Genomic DNA, 24,258 nt, shown 5'->3' on the forward strand with positions numbered 1-24,258 from the left:
GTTCAGTTCTAGTTGAGTTCTAGTTCAGTTCTAGTTCAGTTCTAGTTCAAGTTCTAGTTCAGTTCTAGTTGAGTTCTAGTTGAGTTCTAGTTCAGTTCTAGTTCAGTTCTAGTTCAGTTCTAGTTCAGTTCTAGTTCAGTTCTAGTTCAGTTCTAGTTCAGTTCTAGTTCAGTTCTAGTTCAGTTCTAGTTCAGTTCTAGTTCAGTTCTAGTTCAGTTCTAGTTCAGTTCTAGTTCAGTTCTAGTTCAGTTCTAGTTCAGTTCTAGTTCCAGTTCTAGTTCAGTTCTAGTTGCAGTTCTAGTTCAGTTCTAGTTCAGTGCTAGTTCAGTATTCTAGTTCAGTTCTAGTTGAGTTCTAGTTCAGTTCTAGTTCAGTTCTAGTTCAGTTCTAGTTCAGTTCTAGTCAGTTCTAGTTCTAGTTCAGTTCTAGTTCAGTTCTAGTTCAGTTCTAGTTCAGTTCTAGTTCAGTTCTAGTTCAGTTCTAGTTCAGTTCTAGTTCAGTTCTAGTTCAGTTCTAGTTCAGTTCTAGTTCAGTTCTAGTTCAGTTCTAGTTCAGTTCTAGTTCAGTTCTAGTTCAGTTCTAGTTCGAGTTCTAGTTCAGTTCTAGTTCAGTTCTAGTTCAGTTCTAGTTCAGTTCTAGTTCAGTTCTAGTTCAGTTCTAGTTCAGTTCTAGTTCAGTTCTAGTTCAGTTCTAGTTCAGTTCTAGTTCAGTTCTAGTTCAGTTCTAGTTCAGTTCTAGTTCAGTTCTAGTTCAGTTCTAGTTCAGTTCTAGTTCAGTTCTAGTTCAGTTCTAGTTCAGTTCTAGTTCAGTTCTAGTTCAGTTCTAGTTCAGTTCTAGTTCAGTTCTAGTTCAGTTCTAGTTCAGTTCTAGTTCAGTTCTAGTTCAGTTCTAGTTCAGTTCTAGTTCAGTTCTAGTTCAGTTCTAGTTCAGTTCTAGTTCAGTTCTAGTTCAGTTCTAGTTCAGTTCTAGTTCAGTTCTAGTTCAGTTCTAGTTCAGTTCTAGTTCAGTTCTAGTTCAGTTCTAGTTCAGTTCTAGTTCAGTTCTAGTTCAGTTCTTCTAGTTCAGTTCTAGTTCAGTTCTAGTTCAGTTCTAGTTCAGTTCTAGTTCAGTTCTAGTTCAGTTCTAGTTCAGTTCTAGTTCAGTTCTAGTTCAGTTCTAGTTCAGTTCTAGTTCAGTTCTAGTTCAGTTCTAGTTCAGTTCTAGTTCAGTTCTAGTTCAGTTCTAGTTCAGTTCTAGTTCAGTTCTAGTTCAGTTCTAGTTCAGTTCTAGTTCAGTTCTAGTTGAGTTCTAGTTCAGTTCTAGTTCAGTTCTAGTTCAGTTCTAGTCAGTTCTAGTTCAGTTCTAGTTCAGTTCTAGTTCAGTTCTAGTTCAGTTCTAGTTCAGTTCTAGTTCAGTTCTAGTTCAGTTCTAGTTCAGTTCTAGTTCAGTTCTAGTTCAGTTCTAGTTCAGTTCTAGTTCAGTTCTAGTTCAGTTCTAGTTCAGTTCTAGTTCAGTTCTAGTTCAGTTCTAGTTCAGTTCTAGTTCAGTTCTAGTTCAGTTCTAGTTCAGTTCTAGTTCAGTTCTAGTTCAGTTCTAGTTCAGTTCTAGTTCAGTTCTAGTTCAGTTCTAGTTCAGCTCTAGTTCAGTTCTAGTTGAGTTCTAGTTCAGTTCTAGTTCAGTTCTAGTTCAGTTCTAGTTCAGTTCTAGTTCAGTTCTAGTTCAGTTCTAGTTCAGTTCTAGTTTAGTTCTAGTTCAGTTCTAGTTTAGTTCTAGTTCTAGTTCAGTTCTAGTTTAGTTCTAGTTCAGTTCTAGTTCAGTTCTAGTTCAGTTCTAGTTCAGTTCTAGTTCAGTTCTAGTTCAGTTCTAGTTCAGTTCTAGTTCAGTTCTAGTTCAGTTCTAGTTCAGTTCTAGTTCAGTTCTAGTTCAGTTCTGTTCTAGTTCATTTTGGTCGTCACAGAGTGTATAATTAATCGTCTTATACCTTTTACATTTTGCTTTATCTTAAAGCTTATTTTAATCAAAAGCCAAACATATTACCACATTAGAGTATCAAAGATTTGTCTTTTAAATTAAATACCAACTTCATTCTTCTCATATTTCGTTTTGCAAACGAGCCATGTTTTTCAGATAAATACTTAAGATTTAAATAAACAAAAAAACTGTCACACTTTATGCATGCCACATACTTACATATATATGTATGTATTTAGATAATATTTGTTTTAATGTTTAATATAAATGATCATTAATGATCAAAAACTAGTTGCAACTATTTTCTTGATTAAAGTTAATCTCCGCAACATTTTAGGTAAAATTGAAACTAAAATCATGGAAATAAATTTAGTTTGGCGTTAAGTAATGGAGAAGAAAATTGGGGTTTTAATATGGAAACAAATTATATATCTAAAATAATTATGATGAAAAACTTCACGATAAATTTAGTGAAAAAGTAAATATTTTTGACAATTCACCAACTATTATCGCTTAAAGTAATACCTGTTAAAACTATTGATTTGTTAAAAACGAAAGGAAAACTATTTCGTTAATCTAAGTTATATCTCTATTTCCCCCTCTTAAAACCTTGAGTTGTAGGCGCGCTCGTTTGTAATAAACACATTTAATCCATATTACCCCTGAAAGAATAAAATCTATAAAATTTTTAATTAATGCTATTGTTTACACCAACATTTTGTAAACGTATTTCCAACTTATAAAACACCATATAATCGTTTAGACTCCAACCCAGCTTTAACAGATCGTTTGAACGATCAGCAAAGCAATGAAGTAATAAATTGTTTTGCTTTTGTTTGATTGATCTAGTAGCAATAAACTTAACTTTGCCATGTAGTTTATTTTATTCTCGTTTATCTCTTACATTGTAATTATTGTTTACTTTTTGTTTGTAAACTGTTTTGTTTTACCAAAGTATGAATTGTTGCAATTTGTTGTTCGATTTATTTAGCTTTTCGTTGGTAATTTTCCAATTAACAGTTTTTCAAGTTTCTATGGTGCTTCACCTTCGCATTTGGTTTAAGATTGGGCACTAGAAGTGAGTTGATTTTAAGTCTAAGTGTTACAAAATTATGTTTAAATTAAAATAGTAACAATTCAAAATCTAGTTGGACTTTTGCATACACACCTAATAATTATTTTTTAATTTTTCACTTGACATCGCTTTATAAGGTTTGTATCTTAAGTCTTTTGTTTTGTTATCCTTTAAAGTGCAACAAATCTCTGGATATTGTTGGTTTTAAAACAATTAAACAAATGAATTCCTTTGTAAATGTTTAACAATTTTCATGTAAGTATATTTGATAAGTTAGTTGTTAAATATTTTATTACAAAATGCCTTTATGTATTACTGAGAAATTCGAAGTTGTTTGTCTATCTTATAACATTAATGAATACAATTATGCCGCCTTAAAGTATACTACAATATTTTATAATTTAAATGGAAAATTAAAAAACTGTATAGTATCGTGCACACTAGGCCAGAAGAAATATTCTTATTATTTGTAAAATCGCGCAATTTTACAAAAAATATTTCAAGAATGTTCCAAATTAACAAACATTTTATGAAAATACAACAAATATTATTACATAAAATATTTTTTAATAAAAAAATATTTTATGTAATAATATTTGTTGTATTCTATGTATAAAATATCGCGCGATAATGTTCTGATTTTTTATAAAATTTTAATAAATAGTAATAATGAAAGATCACCCCTAATTATTATATGTTTTTTTAGGTCCCTCTTTAATATTTTTAATATTCACGTATTTTACAAAATTTAAGAATGAAAATTAGCCCCAAAGGAAAAAAAAGGTTTGTTTTGGAGTATTTCTTCATTTCACAACATTTGGGTCATTTTTATTTTTTTTTTGCAAAATGCAGTATTAGCCCAAATGTAAAAATGTTGAAATATCCCAAAAAAAATATATAAAAAAAAAACAAAAATTTCGTGTTTTTGTTTCCTGTATCTTTGTTGGGGCCATATTTCGTTTATGTTTTGGGGCCATAATTCGCAGCACCGTCTAGTCTATAGTCTAGTCTCTAGCCTAGTCTGTAGTCTAGTCTATAGTCTAATCTATAGTCTAGTCTATACTCTAGTCTATAGTCTAGTCTATAGTCTAGTCTATAGTCTAGTCTATAGAGGCTAGTCTATAGTCTAGTCTATAGGTCTAGGTCTATAGTCTAGTCGTATGTCTAGTCTATAGTCGAGTCTATAGTCTAGTCATAGTCTAGTACTATAGTCTAGTCTATAGTCTAGTCTATAGTCTAGTCCTATAGTATAGTCTATAAGTCTCTAGTCTAGTCTAGTCTAGTCTAGTCTATAGTCTAGTCTATAGTCTAGTCTATAGTCTAGTCTATAGTCTAGTCTATAGTCTAGTCTAGTCTATAGTCTAGTCTATAGTCTAGTCTATAGTCTAGTCTATAGTATAGTCTATAGTCTAGTCTATAGTCTAGTCTATAGTCTAGTCTAGTCTATAGTCTAGTCTATAGTCTAGTCTAGTCTATAGTCTAGTCTATAGTCTAGTCTATAGTCTAGTCTATAGTCTAGTCTATAGTCTAGTCTATAGTCTAGTCTATAGTCTAGTCTATAGTCTAGTCTATAGTCTAGTCTATAGTCTAGTCTATAGTCTAGTTTATAGTCTAGTCTATAGTCTAGTCTATAGTCTATAGTCTAGTCTATAGTCTAGTCTATAGTCTAGTCTATAGTCTAGTCTATAGTCTAGTCTATAGTCTAGTCTATAGTCTAGTCTATAGTCTAGTCTATAGTCTAGTCTATAGTCTAGTCTATAGTCTAGTCTATAGTCTAGTATAGTCTAGTCTATAGTCTAGTCTATAGTCTAGTCTATAGTCTAGTCTATAGTCTAGTCTATAGTCTAGTCTATAGTCTAGTCTATAGTCTAGTCTATGTCTAGTCTATAGTCTAGTCTATAGTCTAGTCTATAGTCTAGTCTATAGTCTAGTCTATAGTCTAGTCTATAGTCTAGTCTATAGTCTAATCTATAGTCTAGTCTATAGTCTAGTCTATAGTCTAGTCTATAGTCTAGTCTATAGTCTAGTCTATAGTCTAGTCTATAGTCTAGTCTATAGTCTAGTCTATAGTCTAGTCTATAGTCTAGTCTATAGTCTAGTCTATAGTCTAGTCTATAGTCTAGTCTATAGTCTAGTCTATAGTCTAGTCTATAGTCTAGTCTATAGTCTAGTCTATAGTCTAGTCTATAGTCTAGTCTATAGTCTAGTCTATAGTCTAGTCTATAGTCTAGTCTATAGTCTAGTCTATAGTCTAGTCTATAGTCTAGTCTATAGTCTAGTCTATAGTCTAGTCTATAGTCTAGTCTATAGTCTAGTCTATAGTCTAGTCTATAGTCTAGTCTATAGTCTAGTCTATAGTCTAGTCTATAGTCTAGTCTATAGACTGGTCTATAGTCTAGTCTAGTCTATAGTCTAGTCTATAGTCTAGTCTATAGTCTAGTCTATAGTCTAGTCTATAGTCTAGTCTATAGTCTAGTCTATAGTCTAGTCTATAGTCTAGTCTATAGTCTAGTCTATAGTCTAGTCTATAGTCTAGTCTATAGTCTAGTCTAGTCTAGTCTAGTCTAGTCTATAGTCTAGTCTAGTCTATAGTCTAGTCTATAGTCTAGTCTATAGTCTAGTCTATAGTCTAGTCTATAGTCTAGTCTATAGTCTAGTCTATAGTCTAGTCTATAGTCTAGTCTATAGTCTAGTCTAGTCTATAGTCTGTCTATAGTATAGTATAGTCTAGTCTATAGTCTAGTCTATAGTCTAGTCTATAGTCTAGTCTATAGTCTAGTATCTAAGTCTAGTCATAGTCTAGTCTATAGTCTAGTCTATAGTCTAGTCTATAGTCTAGTCTATAGTCTAGTCTATAGTCTAGTCTATAGTCTAGTCTATAGTCTAGTCTATAGTCTAGTCTATAGTCTAGTCTATAGTCTAGTCTATAGTCTAGTCTATAGTCTAGTCTATAGTCTAGTCTATAGTCTAGTCTATAGTCTAGTCTATAGTCTAGTCTATAGTCTAGTCTATAGTCTAGTCTATAGTCTAGTCTATAGTCTAGTCTATAGTCTAGTCTATAGTCTAGTCTATAGTCTAGTCTATAGTCTAGTCTATAGTCTAGTCTATAGTCTAGTCTATAGTCTAGTCTATAGTCTAGTCTATAGTCTAGTCTATAGTCTAGTCTATAGTCTAGTCTATAGTCTAGTCTATAGTATCTAGTCTATAGTCTAGTCTATAGTCTAGTCTATAGTCTAGTCTATAGTCTAGTCTATAGTCTAGTCTATAGTCTAGTCTATAGTCTAGTCTATAGTAGTCTATAGTCTAGTCTATAGTCTAGTCTATAGTCTAGTCTATAGTCTAGTCTATAGTCTAGTCTATAGTCTAGTCTATAGTCTAGTCTATAGTCTAGTCTATAGTCTAGTCTATAGTCTAGTCTATAGTCTAGTCTATAGTCTAGTCTATAGTCTAGTCTATAGTAGTCTATAGTCTAGTCTATAGTCTAGTCTATAGTCTAGTCTATAGTCTAGTCTATAGTCTAGTCTATAGTCTAGTCTATAGTCTAGTCTATAGTCTAGTCTATAGTCTAGTCTATAGTCTAGTCTATAGTCTAGTCTATAGTCTAGTCTATAGTCTAGTCTATAGTCTAGTCTATAGTCTATATAGTCTAGTCTATAGTCTAGTCTATAGTCTAGTCTATAGTCTAGTCTATAGTCTAGTCTATAGTCTAGTCTATAGTCTAGTCTATAGTCTAGTCTATAGTCTAGTCTATAGTCTAGTCTATAGTCTAGTCTATAGTCAGTATAGTCTAGTCTATAGTCTAGTCTATAGTCTAGTCTATAGTCTAGTCTATAGTCTAGTCTATAGTCTAGTCTATAGTCTAGTCTATAGTCTAGTCTATAGTCTAGTCTATAGTCTAGTCTATAGTCTAGTCTATAGTCTAGTCTATAGTCTAGTCTATAGTCTAGTCTATAGTCTAGTCTATAGTCTAGTCTATAGTCTAGTCTATAGTCTAGTCTATAGTCTAGTCTATAGTCTAGTCTATAGTCTAGTCTAGTCTAGTCTAGTCTATAGTCTAGTCTATAGTCTAGTCTATAGTCTAGTCTATAGTCTAGTCTATAGTCTAGTCTATAGTCTAGTCTATAGTCTAGTCTATAGTCTAGTCTATAGTCTAGTCTATAGTCTAGTCTATAGTCTAGTCTATAGTCTAGTCTATAGTCTAGTCTATAGTCTAGTCTAGTCTAGTCTAGTTAGTCTAGTCTATAGTCTCTATAGTCTAGTCTATAGTCTAGTCTATAGTCTAGTCTATAGTCTAGTCTATAGTCTAGTCTATAGTCTAGTCTATAGTCTAGTCTATAGTCTAGTCTATAGTCTAGTCTAGTCTAGTATCGTCTATAGTCTAGTCTATAGTCTAGTCTATAGTCTAGTCTATAGTCTAGTCTATAGTCTAGTCTATAGTCTAGTCTATAGTCTAGTCTATAGTCTAGTCTATAGTCTAGTCTATAGTCTAGTCTATAGTCTAGTCTATAGTCTAGTCTATAGTCTAGTCTATAGTCTAGTCTATAGTCTAGTCTATAGTCTAGTCTATAGTCTAGTCTATAGTCTAGTCTATAGTCTAGTCTATAGTCTAGTCTATAGTCTAGTCTATAGTCTAGTCTATAGTCTAGTCTATAGTCTAGTCTATAGTCTAGTCTATAGTCTAGTCTATAGTCTAGTCTATAGTCTAGTCTATAGTCTAGTCTATAGTCTAGTCTATAGTCTAGTCTATAGTCTAGTCTATAGTCTAGTCTATAGTCTAGTCTATAGTCTAGTCTATAGTCTAGTCTATAGTCTAGTCTATAGTCTAGTCTATAGTCTAGTCTATAGTCTAGTCTATAGTCTAGTCTATAGTCTAGTCTATAGTCTAGTATGTCTAGTCTATAGTCTAGTCTAGTCTATAGTCTAGTCTAGTCTAGTCTATAGTCTAGTCTATAGTCTAGTCTATAGTCTAGTCTATAGTCTAGTCTATAGTCTAGTCTATAGTCTAGTCTATAGTCTAGTATAGTCTAGTCTATAGTCTAGTCTATAGTCTAGTCTATAGTCTAGTCTATAGTCTAGTCTATAGTCTAGTCTATAGTCTAGTCTATAGTCTAGTCTATAGTCTAGTCTATAGTCTAGTCTATAGTATAGTCTATGTCTAGTCTATAGTCTAGTCTATAGTCTAGTCTATAGTCTAGTCTATAGTCTAGTCTATAGTCTAGTCTATAGTCTAGTCTATAGTCTAGTCTATAGTCTAGTCTATAGTCTAGTCTATAGTCTAGTCTATAGTCTAGTCTATAGTCTAGTCTAGTCTATAGTCTAGTCTATAGTCTAGTCTATAGTCTAGTCTATAGTCTAGTCTATAGTCTAGTCTAGTCTAGTCTATAGTCTAGTCTATAGTCTAGTCTATAGTCTAGTCTATAGTCTAGTCTATAGTCTAGTCTATAGTCTAGTCTATAGTCTAGTCTATAGTCTAGTCTATAGTCTAGTCTATAGTCTAGTCTATAGTCTAGTCTATAGTCTCGTATATAGTCTAGTCTATAGTCTAGTCTATAGTCTAGTCTATAGTCTAGTCTATAGTCTAGTCTATAGTCTAGTCTATAGTCTAGTCTATAGTCTAGTCTATAGTCTAGTCTATAGTCTAGTCTATGTCTAGTCTATAGTCTAGTCTATAGTCTAGTCTATAGTCTAGTCTATAGTCTAGTCTATAGTCTAGTCTATAGTCTAGTCTATAGTCTAGTCTATAGTCTAGTCTATAGTCTAGTCTAGTCTATAGTCTAGTCTATAGTCTAGTCTATAGTCTAGTCTATAGTCTAGTCTATAGTCTAGTCTATAGTCTAGTCTATAGTCTAGTCTCTAGTCTAGTCTATAGTCTAGTCTATAGTCTAGTCTATAGTCTAGTCTATAGTCTAGTCTATAGTCTAGTCTATAGTCTAGTTTATAGTCTAGTCTATAGTCTAGTCTATAGTCTATAGTCTAGTCTATAGTCTAGTATAGTCTAGTCTATAGTCTAGTCTATAGTCTAGTCTATAGTCTAGTCTATAGTCTAGTCTATAGTCTAGTCTATAGTCTGTCTATAGTCTAGTCTATAGTCTAGTCTATAGTTAGTATATAGTCTAGTCTATAGTCTAGTCTAGTCTAGTCTATAGTCTAGTCTATAGTCTAGTCTATAGTCTAGTCTATAGTCTAGTCTATAGTCTAGTCTATAGTCTAGTCTAGTCTATAGTCTAGTCTATAGTCTAGTCTATAGTCTAGTCTATAGTCTAGTCTATAGTCTAGTCTATAGTCTAGTCTATAGTCTAGTCTATAGTCTAGTCTATAGTCTAGTCTATAGTCTAGTATATAGTCTAGTCTATAGTCTAGTCTATAGTCTAGTCTATAGTCTAGTCTATAGTCTAGTCTATAGTCTAGTCTATAGCTAGTCTATAGTCTAGTCTAGTCTAGTCTATGTCTAGTCTATAGTCTAGTCTATTTGTATAGTCTAGTCTATAGTCTAGTCTATAGTCTAGTCTATAGTCTAGTCTATAGTCTAGTCTATAGTCTAGTCTATAGTCTAGTCTATAGTCTAGTCTAGTCTATAGTCTAGTCTAGTCTATAGTCTAGTCTATAGTAGTCTATAGTCTAGTCTATAGTCTAGTCTATAGTCTAGTCTAGTCTATAGTCTAGTCTATAGTCTAGTCTATAGTCTAGTCTATAGTCTAGTCTATAGTCTAGTCTATAGTCTAGTCTATAGTCTAGTCTATAGTCTAGTCTAGTCTATGTCTAGTCTATAGTCTAGTCTATAGTCTAGTCTATAGTCTAGTCTATAGTCTAGTCTATAGTCTAGTCTATAGTCTAGTCTATAGTCTAGTCTATAGTCTAGTCTATAGTCTAGTCTATAGTCTAGTCTATAGTCTAGTCTATAGTCTAGTCTATAGTCTAGTCTATAGTCTAGTCTATAGTCTAGTCTATAGTCTAGTCTATAGTCTAGTCTATAGTCTAGTCTATAGTCTAGTCTATAGTCTAGTCTAGTCTATAGTCTAGTCTATAGTCTAGTCTATAGTCTAGTCTATAGTCTAGTCTATAGTCTAGTCTATAGTCTAGTCTATAGTCTAGTCTATAGTCTAGTCTATAGTCTAGTCTATAGTCTAGTCTATAGTCTAGTCTATAGTCTAGTCTATAGTCTAGTCTATAGTCTAGTCTATAGTCTAGTCTATAGTCTAGTCTATAGTCTAGTCTATAGTCTAGTCTATAGTCTAGTCTATAGTCTAGTCTATAGTCTAGTCTATAGTCTAGTCTATAGTCTAGTCTATAGTCTAGTCTATAGTCTAGTCTATAGTCTAGTCTATAGTCTAGTCTATAGTCTAGTCTATAGTCTAGTCTATAGTCTAGTCTATAGCTATAGTCTAGTCTATAGTCTAGTCTATAGTCTAGTCTATAGTCTAGTCTATAGTCTCGTAGTCTAGTATAGTAGTCTAGGTAGTCTAGTCTAGTCTAGTATAGTCTAGTCTAGTCTAGTCTAGTCTAGTCTAGTCTAGTCTAGTCTAGTCTAGTCTAGTCTAGTCTAGTCTAGTCTAGTCTAGTATAGTCTAGTCTAGTCTAGTCTATAGTCTAGTCTATAGTCTAGTCTATAGTCTAGTCTATAGTCTAGTCTATAGTCTAGTCTATAGTCTAGTCTATAGTCTAGTCTATAGTCTAGTCTATAGTCTAGTCTATAGTCTAGTCTATTAGTCTAGTCTAGTTTATAGACTAGTCTATAGTCTAGCCCATAGTCTAGTCTATAGACTGGTGTGTAGTCTAGTCTATAGTCTAATGTATAGTTGAGTGTATAGTGTAGTCTATAAACTAGTCTATAGTCTAGTCTATAGTATAGTCTATGGTTTAGTCTATAATATAATTTATAGTTTAGTTTATAGTCTAGTCTAGTTTAGTTTATGTTCAGTCTTGGCTACTTTTTTTGTATAGTCTAATCTATAGTATAATCTTTAGTCTATTGTATTGTCTATAGTTAAATGAAGTCTATAGTCTAGTTTATATGTATGTATACTAGGGTGATCGATTATTCGACATTTTCCAAAAACCGGTTTTCGAATAGTTCGAATAGTTGACATTTAAAAAAAACCGGTTGATATTTTTCAAATTCAGAAAAAACCGGTTAACCGGTTTTTCATTATAATTAAAAAAAATATATTTTAATTTGAAAAACTTAATGTCTATGTTTAAATTTGATTAACAAAACATGGCCCGAAATGATTTTTAACAGTTTAAAAGATTATAACTTTAGATCTAGTCGTCTGATTTACATTATTTCTTTAATATAAAAAAATTAGGAAAAAAGTGGGACACTTCTGTTAAACATAAGGTACTATGTAATCCTAGCTTATTTTAAAAGCCCTGTTTAGGAAATTTGCATAGGCATTCCAACTCTTCCATAAAATTTCAGCCGTAAATTAATTATTGTAATTGGAATATAATCTTAAGATTGCTAAATTTTATCAAACAGTTATCAATTTTACAAATAAATTCTTTTAATTAATTAGGAAAATCAAAAAAGTTTAACCAAAAGAGCTGTAGAAAATGTACTCTAGTTCCTCGACTCGAATATTTTTAAAATTTAGACGGGCTGTATTATTATTTACTTAAAAATTTCATTTAAATAATCTTTGAATACAAAGCAAATAAAAGTATTCGAAACCGGGTTTTAAAAAGTGAAAAAACCGGGTTATTCGATATTCGAAAAATCAACATTAAGAAAAAACCGACACTGGTAAAGCAGAAAAAACCGGTTTTAAAACCGGTTGAAAAATCGAGTCGATCACCCTAATGTATACATATTTGTTCATTTTAGGAAAAGGTATAAATTTTTGTTTAATTCTTAACCACTGTAATCAGGTATTTTTGTATTAATTTATATGATTTTCTAAGTACATACATATTTCTTATTGATTATACTTTGTAATGTTTTTTTTTCAATTCTTTCATTCTCCAAAACAACCCGGCCGGCATTTTACAATTATTTGTTTTGTTTTGAGAATTCCAAAAGATTTGTTTACATCTGAGCGTAATGGAGATCTTTTCAAATCAAAAGAGTTTAAAAGAGCATAAAAAAACAAAAATGCTCTCAACAAATACTCACGCGCAACGTAAGCAGCAAATTGACAGAGACGCCTACAGCGAAGTTGAAAGAATAAAAATGAATGAATTTTTTGCTGGTGGTGGTGTTACAAAAAAATATAAAGATAAGAATTGACCCAAACCAGACGCACAGAAGGCAACGAGGAAAATAAATTTTAAAATTTCAAATCAGTTGCACGCGAAGAGCCATCCAGTGCGGTTGGAATGGTCTCTTTAAAAGAATAGAAAAAAAAAAGAAAACGATTTAAAATTAAATAAGAAAGTGAAGAATAATAAAAAATAAAATAAAAAGGACTTTTAAGGACTTTTTAAAAAAAAGACAACTTTTAGAGTTGTGAAGTGATTTTTTGGAGGGTGATAGAGAGACACGTTTTTCTCACAATGGGGTCTAACCGCTTAACCCCATTGCTTTTGATATTAGCGGGCGTGGTTTTTATGATTTGCAGCACAAATGCTGAACTAACACCGCCTTATTTTAATCTGGCTACCGGACGTAAAATTTATGCCACTGCCACTTGTGGCAGTGACACCGATGGACCCGAGTTGTATTGTAAATTAGTGGGTGCCAATACCGAAAATGATCACATTGATTACTCGGTTATTCAGGGTCAGGTAGGTTGTCAAATATAAAACTGGTTTAATGTAGAAAAAGTTTGTATATTTCAGAGATTGTTTTTTGTTTTAAATAGAAAAAAAAACTTAAAAGATTTATGTATTTTAAAAAGTAAATATTGATATATTTATTTTTATCTACATAATTTTTTATAAAATTTTTATTTACTTATTTCTTAAAATTGCTGAGTTTATTAAAAACTATGTACATTGAACATACATTTTATGTAAATAATTTTTACTTTGAAATCTTGTTAAATGTATGGGTATTTGGAATTAAAAACCATTTGAAAAACACATGTGTTTTTTTTAAGAAATTTTCAAGAATTCCGAATTAGAAATATTTGAAAATTTATTTTTGTTTGAAACCAAAAAAAAACACATGTGTTGGTCTTTTTTTTGGTTTAATTTTTAACACCAATATTTTTTTGTGATTTTTTTTCCTGTAGGTCTGCGATTATTGTGATCCTACCGTACCCGAAAAGAATCATTCACCCGAACATGCTATTGATGGCACTGAACAATGGTGGCAGAGTCCTCCATTGTCTCGTGGTATGAAATTTAATGAAGTCAATTTAACCATCGATTTTGGCCAGGTAAGCGAAACCGAAGAAAAAAAATGAAAACAAATAAAACCTTAAACTATTTAAATGTTCATTCACACACGGTGTTTTTTAAACGAGTTATACGAAGAGAAACCTAAAACCTTTTAGACAACAAAAAAATATTGATCGTTTTTTGTAACATTTAACTTATCATACGATCGCCAAGTTGTAACAAGTAGGATCCTCAAAAACAACCTGTTTAAAAGAAATGGTTTAAACCTGGTGCACTTAAAGAAAGAAAAGGTAGTTTAGAACTGTTTTACAACAAAAGTAATTCTAGAATTGATCTCTAGATCAATTCTTGAGAGACCCAAGATCAATTCTGGGTCTTTCATCAATTAGTTATCATTGAAATCTTTTCTTTTCATAATATTATTTGCCGATTTTAATTAATTAAGCAAGTTTTTAAGTCAAATTATGTTTAAAATTGAGATACTGTACAAGATTGGTTAGCTAGTTACCCAATTGTGTATTTGTATACCGAAAAGGAGACACTGTTATAGAGATATTTCTTGATTTTTAAACCATTTCTATGAAATCTTTTGTTTATGATGGACCGAAATTAGTTAATAATAAAAACTTTTAGTTAAAATATTTTAAATTGAATAACTATACAATATTAAGTAACTAATTACTTCACTGTTTCTTGGTATACAGAAAAGAAGCAACTTAATCTTTAATCAATTTCTAAGAAATCTTTAGTTTAAACTTCAACTAAAAATATTCACCGACTTCATTTAATAATGAAAGCATTTAGTTAAATTTTGTTTTAAATTGAGCAAACTAAGCAACTAGTTACCTTACTGTATACTTGTACACAGAAAACAAGCCATCGCAAGCAAAATTTTTCTAACTTAATGAAAGAATCTTTGAAATTTTTTTTAAAAGAAAGAAGATTAACTTTCATTCATTTTTAAAGTGAACGACTGTTATTGTAATAAGTAAATCACCACGTCACTGCCTATCAGTATACAGAAAAGTAACTAATAACAGAATAAGCAAAGTTTAAATTCAGTGAAATTAAAATATTTAAACTAATTGTAAAATATTCTTAGATATTGGTCAATAAAATTTTCCTTAAACAACAAGTCTGTTAAACTATTAAGCCACTAGTCACTCAGCTATTTCCTGGTATACAAAAAAGGTTACACAAAAGTGATGATTAAATTGTTTGAAATAAAAATAGAAAGACTGTCTAACTCTTAAGCAACTAGTCACCTAACTAATTACCAGTAGAGAGAAAAAATTCCACTACAGACACGGGAAGTGAAGATTAAATCGCTAGAAATTAAAATTCTAAAATTAATTGAAAAATATTCTTGGATTTAGTTAATAAAGGAATCCTTTAGCTAATTTTTTCTCAAATAGAAAGACATCTTAGTTGTTGGGCAATTAGTCACCCAACTAATTACTAGTATACAGAAAAAGAACCACTACGGGCAAGGAAAGTGAAGGAACAACAGAAGTGAAAAACATTCTTCGAATTAGTTAATAGGGACAGAATTTAGTTAGTTTTTTCTTAAATAGAAAGACTACTTAGATGTTCAGCAACTAGTCAGCCAACTAATTACTGGTAAACACAAAAGGTTACACTATGGACAGGGAATGTGAAGGTTTAATCGGTAGATTTCAATACTTTAAACTTAAATGGAAAGTATTTTAATTTTTAATAGTGCTAGAGATTGTATCAAGTATCAAGAGACTAGCCACCCCTTTGATCACTTGTATACAGAAAAGTAGCAACTAACTGCAGCAAAAGTGAAAGCTTAATTAGGAGAAATCTAAATTTTTAAATTAATCGAAAAAATATTCTTGTATTTTAATTAAAAGAATTTAGTTGAATTTATCCTTAAAGTAAAAAACTTTTAAAATAGTAAGTAACTAGTTACGAGACTATTTCCTAGTATACAAATAAAGAGCAACTTCTATTATGACAATTAAATATTTAATGTTTAGTAAGTAAAATGTTGAAATTAATTAAAATAATCTTGGTTTATAGTTAATAGAGAAAACATTAAGTTTTATTATTATTTAAAGTCTGAGACTATTAGCATAACAAGTAACTGGTCACCCAAGTGTTTACTTATAAACAAAAAAGGTACAGTTTGAAATAGGGGAAGAAAAAGAAACATTAAAGGAAATAATAATTTTATATTTTTTGGAAAATTTCCTTGATTTTTGGTGAATATAAAAAGCATTTACTTTAATTTTTAATACAAGCTGGAACTAGTCACTTGATTGGTTACTTGTAAAGAGAAAAGTATAAACTATCAAGTAGGAAAAATTAAGGTTATATGGGCAGGAACCAAAATTTTTAATATTGATAGCAAAAGATCCCCAATTTTGGCTGTTTTCTTTCATAAAGTGATACAACTATACACCTGACTGGCCCCTTGTAAACACAATCGGAGCAAATACTTAAAGAAGTTGAGTTTAATTAAGCAAAAATCATAATGTTTATATTGATTTAAAAGTATTCTTGGATATCAGTTGAATTTCTTTTCTTAAAGTAAGAAACCGGTATTATTAAGTAACTAGTGTTTTAAATGTTTACTGGTAAACAGAAAGGCAACAATTATTTGTTAGAAATTTAATTTTTAAAATAATTTAAAAATTTTCCTTTGAATTCTATTGAAAATTTTTCTTAGTGTATAATGATAAGAGAAGAAAAAAAAAACGAAAACTGATGGTTAAATGTCTGGATGACGTGATGGACTTCTGTTGAAAATTATGTCTGCCATAAATTACACTTTTTTTTATGTTCAACTGCTGCTCCTCAAGATTATTAAACATAATTTCAACTTTGAAGTTCGAGTGAACGTCTTCGTCAAAATGTTACACAAACATATTTATGATTTAAAATGCAATTTTCATTCTGTATGCATCATGTGTTCTTTAAAATGCAGATGGAATTTTTAGAAAGTAAAAAATTCTTAAATAAATTAATTTGCAGATTAGTTTTAGAGATTATTTAGTAATTTGCAAAGATATAATAAATTTCAACAAGAACATAACAAATCATACAGAGAACCATTCTTTTAGGGATTCTATCAAAATCTACGGGAATAAGAACCAAAGCCTTATAAAACATAATTATACATAAAAAACTTCAACTATTTACATACTTCAACTAATACCACTTCCTTTAAATAAACATTCTACAATCTCTAAGCGTAAAAGAGATATGAACTAACTGTGGTTACTATATCATAGATTAAAGATTTAAAAATAAATTGAAAAACATAAATCATAAGACCTTTTGGGTTATCTTGCAACATATAGCAAGTACAACATGTATAATTTAAATAAATAGTTTTCTGTTTCTTTTCACTACCTCCTTCTTCTTCAAAATACTTTCTTTTTCTGGTTCTACTATAAATGAAAAAAAAAAAACTCAAAGAAAGAATTGTGAAAGAAGAAACCCCACAAGTTCTTATTTTGACTGCAAGTATGGGTTTTCTTAACACTCAACACTACATGCTTTAAAACTATAAGATGTTTTCTTAACACTTTGTTTTTGTAAACTCTTATCAGTTTAGTTTGAAAATGTAGGTTTTTGAAAATATTTTTGTAGTTTTTTATGTTTTAAATAAAATTCATAATTTCTTATATTTCTTTTTATTATTTAACGCAAACAAAGTATACACGAAGCTCTTTTAAAGGAAACTACTGCTGATAAGCTTAAGCATATGAAATTGGCTTATCTTTGTTTTGAGTGTTTTAAAACCGGGATTTTAAATATTGTTTTTATATAAGAATTTAAAAATACATAGAATGTACAGTAAATTACTGATAAAAAAAAATATAAGAAAAAGAGTAGAAATGTTGACTTTTTAGTATAGAGATTTTGGGGTCAATAATTTGTGTAGCTGATTATTATATAAGAATTTGAAAAACTATACATTGAGTTGTTTGTAGTAAAAATTATATGTAGAGTTATTTATAGTCAAGACTATAGACTGGTCTATAGTCAAGTCAATAGACAAAGTCAAGACAATAGACAAAGCTAAAGTCAAGGCCATAGATTGTTCTATATTCAAGATTATATACTGATCTATAGTCAAGACTATAGACTGATCTATAGTCAAGAATATAGACTGACTTATAGTCAAGACTATAGACTGATCTATAGTCAAGACTATAGACGGATCTATAGTCAAGACTATAGACGGATCTATAGTCAAGACTATAGACGGATCTATAGTCAAGACTATAGACTGATCTATAGTCATGACTATAGACTGAACAATAGTTAAGATTATAGACTGATACATAGTTAAGACTATAGACTGGACAATAGTAAAGGGTGTAGACTGATTTATAGTCAAGAACATAGACTGATCTATAGTCTAGATCATAGACTGATATATAGTTAAGACTATAGACTGATCTATAGTCAAGACTATAGACTGATCGATAGTCAAGACTATAGACTGATCTATAGTCACGAGTATAGACTGAGCAATAGTTAAGATTTTAGGCTGATACATAGTCAAGACTATAGACTGGACAATAGTAATAAAGACTATAGACTAATCTATAGTCAAGACAATAGACTAATCTATAGTAAAGACTATAGACTGATCTATAATCAATACCATAGACTGATCTATAGTCAAGACTATAGTCTGATCTATAATCAAGACTATAGACTGATCTATATTCAAGAATATAGACTGATCTATAGTCATGACTATAGACTGATCGATAGTCAAGACTATAGACTGATCTATAGTCACGACTATAGACTGAGCAATAGTTAAGATTTTAGACTGATACATAGTCAAGACTATAGACTGGACAATAGTAAAGACTATAGACTAATATATAGTCAAGACAATAGACTGATCTATAGTCAAGACTATATATCAAGACTATATGATCTATAGTCAAGACTATATAGCCAAGACTATAGACTGATCTATAGTCAAGACTATAGACTGATCTATAGTCAAGACTATAAACTGATCTATAGTCAAGACTATAGACTGGTCTATAGTCAGGACTATAGACTGATCTATAGTCAAGACTATAGACTGATCTATAATCAAGACTATAGTCTGAATTATAGTCAAGAATATAGACTGATCTTTAGTCAAGTCTATATTTATATTTTTGTAGTTTCTTATGTTTTAAAGTTAGGACTATAGACTGATCTATAGTCAAGACTATAGACTGATCTATAGTCAAGACTATAGACTTATCTATAGTCAAGACTATAGACTGATCTATAGTCAAGACTATAGACTGATCTATAGTCAAGACTATAGACTGATCTATAGTCAAGATTATATACTAATCTATAGTCACGATTATAGACTGAACAGTTGTTAAGACTATTGATTGAACTGTAGACTGATCTATAGCCAAGATTATAGGCTTATCTATAGTCAAGACGATACACTGATCTATAGTCAAGACTATACACTGATCTATAGTCAAGACTATAGACTGATCTATAGTCAAGACTATAGACTGATCTATAGCCAAGACTATAGACTGATCTATAGTCAAGACTATAGACTGATCTATAGTTAAGACTATAGACTGATCTATAGTCAAGACTATAGACTGATCTATAGTTAAGACTATAGACTGATCTATAGTCAAGACTATAGACTGATCTATAGTCAAGACTATAGACTGATCTATAGTCAAGACTATAGACTGATCTATAGTCAAGAATATAGACTGATCTATAATCAAAACTATAGTCTGAATTATAGTCAAGAATATAGACTGATCTTTAGTCAAGTCTATAGACTGATCTATAGTGAAGACTATAGACTGATCTATAGTCAAGATTATAGACTGATCTTTAGTCAGGACTATAGAGTGTTCTGTAGTCAAGACTGTAGACTGATCTATAGTCAAGACTATAGACTGATCTATAGTCAAGACTATAGACTGATCTATAGTCAAGACTATAGACTGATCTATAGTCAAGACTATAGACTGATCTATAGTCATGACTATAGACTGTTCTCATGTTAAGATTATAAAGTCAACACTTTAGCATTTTCTGGGATTTCTGACTGATTTTGTATGTGTGAAAATTAGACTGATCCGAAGTGAGCTCTCCACCAATCACCGAGCTAAAACAGGCATCAACAGAGAGTAAAATTTTTTTCACACTGTTTTTCTCTTCAACATCATGCGGCTTAAAGTTAAATATTTATTTGCGAAAAATAAAGATTATTTTGCAAAATTCTTTTTTTATTTGTATGTTTTCTCTATACATTTATCTAAATCGGTAACTGTGATACCCTGCCCTACCCCGTTAGACGCGTAAATGAGATATGCAAATATGGGTTATGTGAACACTGATCACATTCAAATTGCCAACAAAAACGACGAAGACAAAAACAAAGTAAGGAGATAAAATTTTGTATGTAAACAGTACAGAGTAAATAGAAATGAATAATACAACAATCGAAACCAAATTTGGATTAAAAAGATACTTTGCAATACAGAGAATAGTTGTACAAGATCAAAAAGATCGATTTATAATTGTGTTTGTTATATAGAAGGCCAAAGCTTTCTTTAGGTCGATTTTAGTGATACAAAAGACAAATATGTGGGTCCATTTTCAAAAAAGTTTTCAATTTTCCTAAAGACATTTCCTTTTTTGCCCATTTTCTTTCTCCCAGTGTACTTACTCCTTAACCAATTTATTGCTACATTTTTATGAATGACTTAAAATTCATTTGAACATAACAAAAACAACAACAACAAAAGAACATTTCTTTTATGTGTTGAGTTCTTGTCATAAATTGCAGAGTTGTCTGTCGCCGTTTGTTGCCCGTTTTGTTTATAGTGTTGATGCCACAAGAACGGGTAAAAAAAAATAATAAAACACATCTAAACAACCCGGCAGTTTTAAAGGCGACAATTGCACTATTTACATTTACTATAAAATTTTAAAAATTACATTTATATTTCGATTTTTTTTTAAATTTCTGGTTTTATAGAAAATGTTCCAAAAATTTCAAAAATTTTTCAAAATTTAATTTTTTATAAAAATTTGCTGAAAATTTCTCATTTTAATAGAAAATTTGAGAAAATGTCCCTTTTTTAATTTTTTTTTTCAAAATTAAAATTATCTATAAAAATTTGTTGAAATTTTCTCTTTTATATACAAATTTTTCGAAAATTTCTCATTTTAATAGAAATTCCAAAAATTTTTCTTTTTATTAAAATTTCTTTTTTATAAAAATTTTTGAAAAATGTCTCTTTTAATAGAACATTTCTGAAAATTTTCTCTTTTTATAGAAAATTTTGAAAAATTTTCAAAATTTTTTCTTTGTATAGAAAATTTTTTGAATATTTTTTTCTTTTTATAGAAAATTTTTTGAAAAACTTCTCTTTTTATAGAAAATTTTTCAAAAATTTCTGAAAAATTTTCTATAAAAAGAGATGAATTTAATTTAAAAAAAAAATTCTGTTTTTATATATTTATACTTTTATTAAATTAAAAAAAAAAATCACTTTTTATAGAAAATTTTTCAAAAATTTCTCTTTTTATAGACATTTTTTTATAGAAAATTTTTAAAAAAAATTCTCTTTTTATAGAAAGTTTTTTGAAAAATTTTTATAAAAATTTTTTGATGTATCTTTTTTTAGAAAATTTGTGAAAAATTTATCGTTTTTTAGAAAATTTGTGAAATATTTCCCTTTTAATAATTTTTAAAAAAATTTCCCTTTTAATAGAAAATTTTTGAAAACTTTTCCTTTTTATAGAAAATTTTTTCTTCTTATGAAAATTGTTTGAAAAATTTCTCTTATAGAAAATTTTATGAAAAATTTCTCTTATAGAAAATTTCTGAAAAACTTTTCTTCTTATGAAAATTTTTAAAAAACTTTTCTTTTTATGAAAATTTTTAAAAAACTTTTCTTTTTATGAAAATTTTTAAAAAACTTTTCTTTTTATGAAAGTTTTTAAAAAACTTTTCTTCTTATGAAAATTTTTAAAAAAATTTTCTTCTTATAGAAAATTTTTGAAAAATTTTTCTTTTTATAGAGAATTTTCGAAAAATGTATCTTTTTATAAAAAAATATCGAAAGAAAACTAAATTTTTTATAGAAAATTTTTTGAAAAAAATTTCGGTTTATAGAAATTTTTCTGATTTTATAGAATTTTTAGAGAAAATTTTCGCAAAATGTCTGTTTTTATAGAAAATTGAACTTTTTGTAAAATGTTTATCTTTTTTTTATAAAAAATTTCCTAAATTTGTAAGCTAACTGCAAACTTGTTTTTAGAACTGTCGGGTTTCCAAATGAAAGATACAAACTTACTTGACTGTCTCTAGTTGACTGTCTAAAGTAAGTGTTGTTGTCTGTTTTTATACCCTACACCACTTTAGTGGGGAGGGTATATTGGATTTGTGCTGATGTTTGTAACATACAAAAATATTCGTCCTAGACCCACCTTAAAGTATACCAATCGGCTTAGAATCGTTTTCTGAGTCGATTAAGCTATGTCCGTCCGTCCGTCCGTCCGTCTGGCTGGCTGGCTGGCTGGCTGTCCATGTAAAACTTGTGCGCAAGCTACAGGTCGCAATTTTCAAGATAATTGGATGAAATTTGGCACGCACGTTTTATTTGACCCAAGGACGAAGCCTATTGAAAATGGTTAAAATCGGTCCATTATTTCACCTAGCCCCCATAGAACAGAACCCCCCGAAAAGGGCTTCTGAGCTCGTAATTATGTTAAATATACAGATATATCGATAAAATACGGCACAACTAAGTTTTATAGAAGTCTTGATGACCCTGCCAAATTTCATAAAGATCGGGCCCCATTTGACCCTAGCTCCCATACAAAGTCCCCTTCAGAAAATTACTTGAATGTCCCAAATTAACTTATAAACACAAATATCGCGATGAAATTCAGCACAATAAAATATTATGTAAATATAAATATATTCATATATTCATATATCGGGCTTGGTCCATATTTGCCCCTAGCCCCCATATAAAGCCTCTTTCAGAAAATTAGTTTTTCATCCATAAATTGCTTAAATGTATCGGAACAAGGGAATATTGAAGATAAATGCTTTATTATGAAAAATAAATCACATTTAATATTCATAACTGGTGTAGGGTATCATATGGTCGGCCACGCCCGACTATACTTTCTTACTTGTTTTTTTTTTTTTTGCATGGACCGCAAATTCATTTAAGAAATGAGAAAAAAAAACTGTAAATAAAACTCTTTTCAATTATAGACAGTATTGAAATTATTTGAAATAAAAAATACAGCAACAACAAAAACTAAAAACAAACAATTCTGTTATATTCTCAACGAAACGATCATGGACAATATGTGTTTATTTAAATTAATTTTGTAGTTAATTTTCGAGCAATGATCTCATAATAAAAAAATAAGCAACCGACAGCAGTTGTTGCTGTTAATAAACATAATCGTTTTTTATATTTTTTGGAATTGTATAAACCAAATAAAATGCAAATATTTTGAGAGATTTTTTTAATAAATTGAGAAATGATCTTTGGGTCTTTCCGATATATATTTGTCTGTAAATCTGTTCATATCCCTAATGTTTTTATTTTGTAGTTGTTTTATGCATTTTTCTATACCTGTGTTAAATATGTTGGAAAAAAGCCTACGTTGACTATATATTACATAGACATGCAATATGATAAGTCTGTTAAAAAAAAAGAATTGCTTGATTTGCATTGATTTTCTAGGTAATAAACTTTAAGTTTAAAAATAATTTGCATATTAAAAAAACAAATAATTAGACAATGATAAGTTTAGAACATAAGACGCATTCAAAACACCCTACAAATTCACAAAAACTGAAAATTTGTTTACAGATCGGATTTGAAAATGGACGTAGGAACAGAGTAGTAATCGGTCCAAGGTTGCACACTCTCCAAAAGTTTATTCTAAGGACGAATGTAGAATTGTGCAGAATTTAGGAATTGCTACTTTCTGCATTACCATTCACCAATACAATAGATAGATTCTATAAAATGAAACTGAATAGAAGAAAGGAAGTTAAACAGTTCGCTGAAAACTTGAAATGAGAATTGGTTCCTTGATCACACATTTCTTATAGCACCGATCTTATTTTTGTAGTCTTTAATCCATTAAAAACTTTGTTGTTTACTACTCTTCACCCGCCTTTCCAGCTAAAAAAAAAACTAATCATTTTTCAGTCTCAACAAAATCTCTAATGTAAACACTCTACAACTTTGTATAAATTGAATATTTGTTTTGAATATAATTTGTAGTTGTTGCTAAATTTGAGATGAGATCATAGTTTTTCTATTTCATGTACAATTTAATCCATCTGGGAGTAAAGAAGCAAAAACTATGAAACAAAATGCAAAAATTTGTAATTTAGTTTCGTTTTTCTAAATACATATCAGCAAAATTAAGCAGACATGCACTTCCACTAACACTTAATACAATTTAGTTTAGCTTTCAAGTTCCAATTCTACTCTAGAAATAATCATTTCATTAACACTAAAATAAATATGCAGCTAGATATTAAATGTAAATATTTTTGTTAGTGTACAGTGGGTAAGAAATGATAAAATTTCGAAAAATTTCTTTTAAAATGAGAAATTTTCAAAAATATTCTTTAAAAAGGAGAAACTTTCGAATAATCTTTATAAAAAAAGATACATTTTCGAAAATTTCTATAAAAATAGAGAATTTTTGAAATATTTTCTATAAAAAAATAATTTTTAAGAAAACTTTCTATTAAAAAAAGAAATTTTTGTAAATTTTCTTTAAATAGAGAAAGGTTTTCTTTTTTATAAAAAACTTAAATTTTATATAAAAAGAGATGTTTTAAAACATTTTCTATAAAAATTTCACATTTTTGGAAAATTTTATATTAAAAAAAGAAATTTTGAAAATTTTCTATAAAAAAT

At 29.6% G+C, this 24,258-nt stretch overlaps 1 protein-coding gene across 1 annotated transcript in view; it reads left to right on the top strand.

The window, feature by feature from the left end:
* Positions 1-12,290: 12,290 nt before the first annotated feature.
* Positions 12,291-24,258, top strand: part of LOC119602066 (laminin subunit alpha) — a 28,451-nt gene continuing 16,483 nt past the window's right edge. Inside the window, exons 1-2 of the mRNA XM_037953392.1 lie at positions 12,291-12,748; positions 13,198-13,344. Of these exons, the coding sequence (XP_037809320.1) occupies positions 12,518-12,748; positions 13,198-13,344 (378 nt within the window). The 5' untranslated portion in view covers positions 12,291-12,517. The remainder of the gene's footprint in view (positions 12,749-13,197; positions 13,345-24,258) is intronic.

This window comes from Lucilia sericata, unplaced genomic scaffold (genome assembly GCF_015586225.1).
Source record: "Lucilia sericata isolate MDLA Ls3-8-SP2 unplaced genomic scaffold, ASM1558622v1 Contig000207F_arrow, whole genome shotgun sequence".
NCBI lineage: Eukaryota > Metazoa > Arthropoda > Insecta > Diptera > Calliphoridae > Lucilia > Lucilia sericata.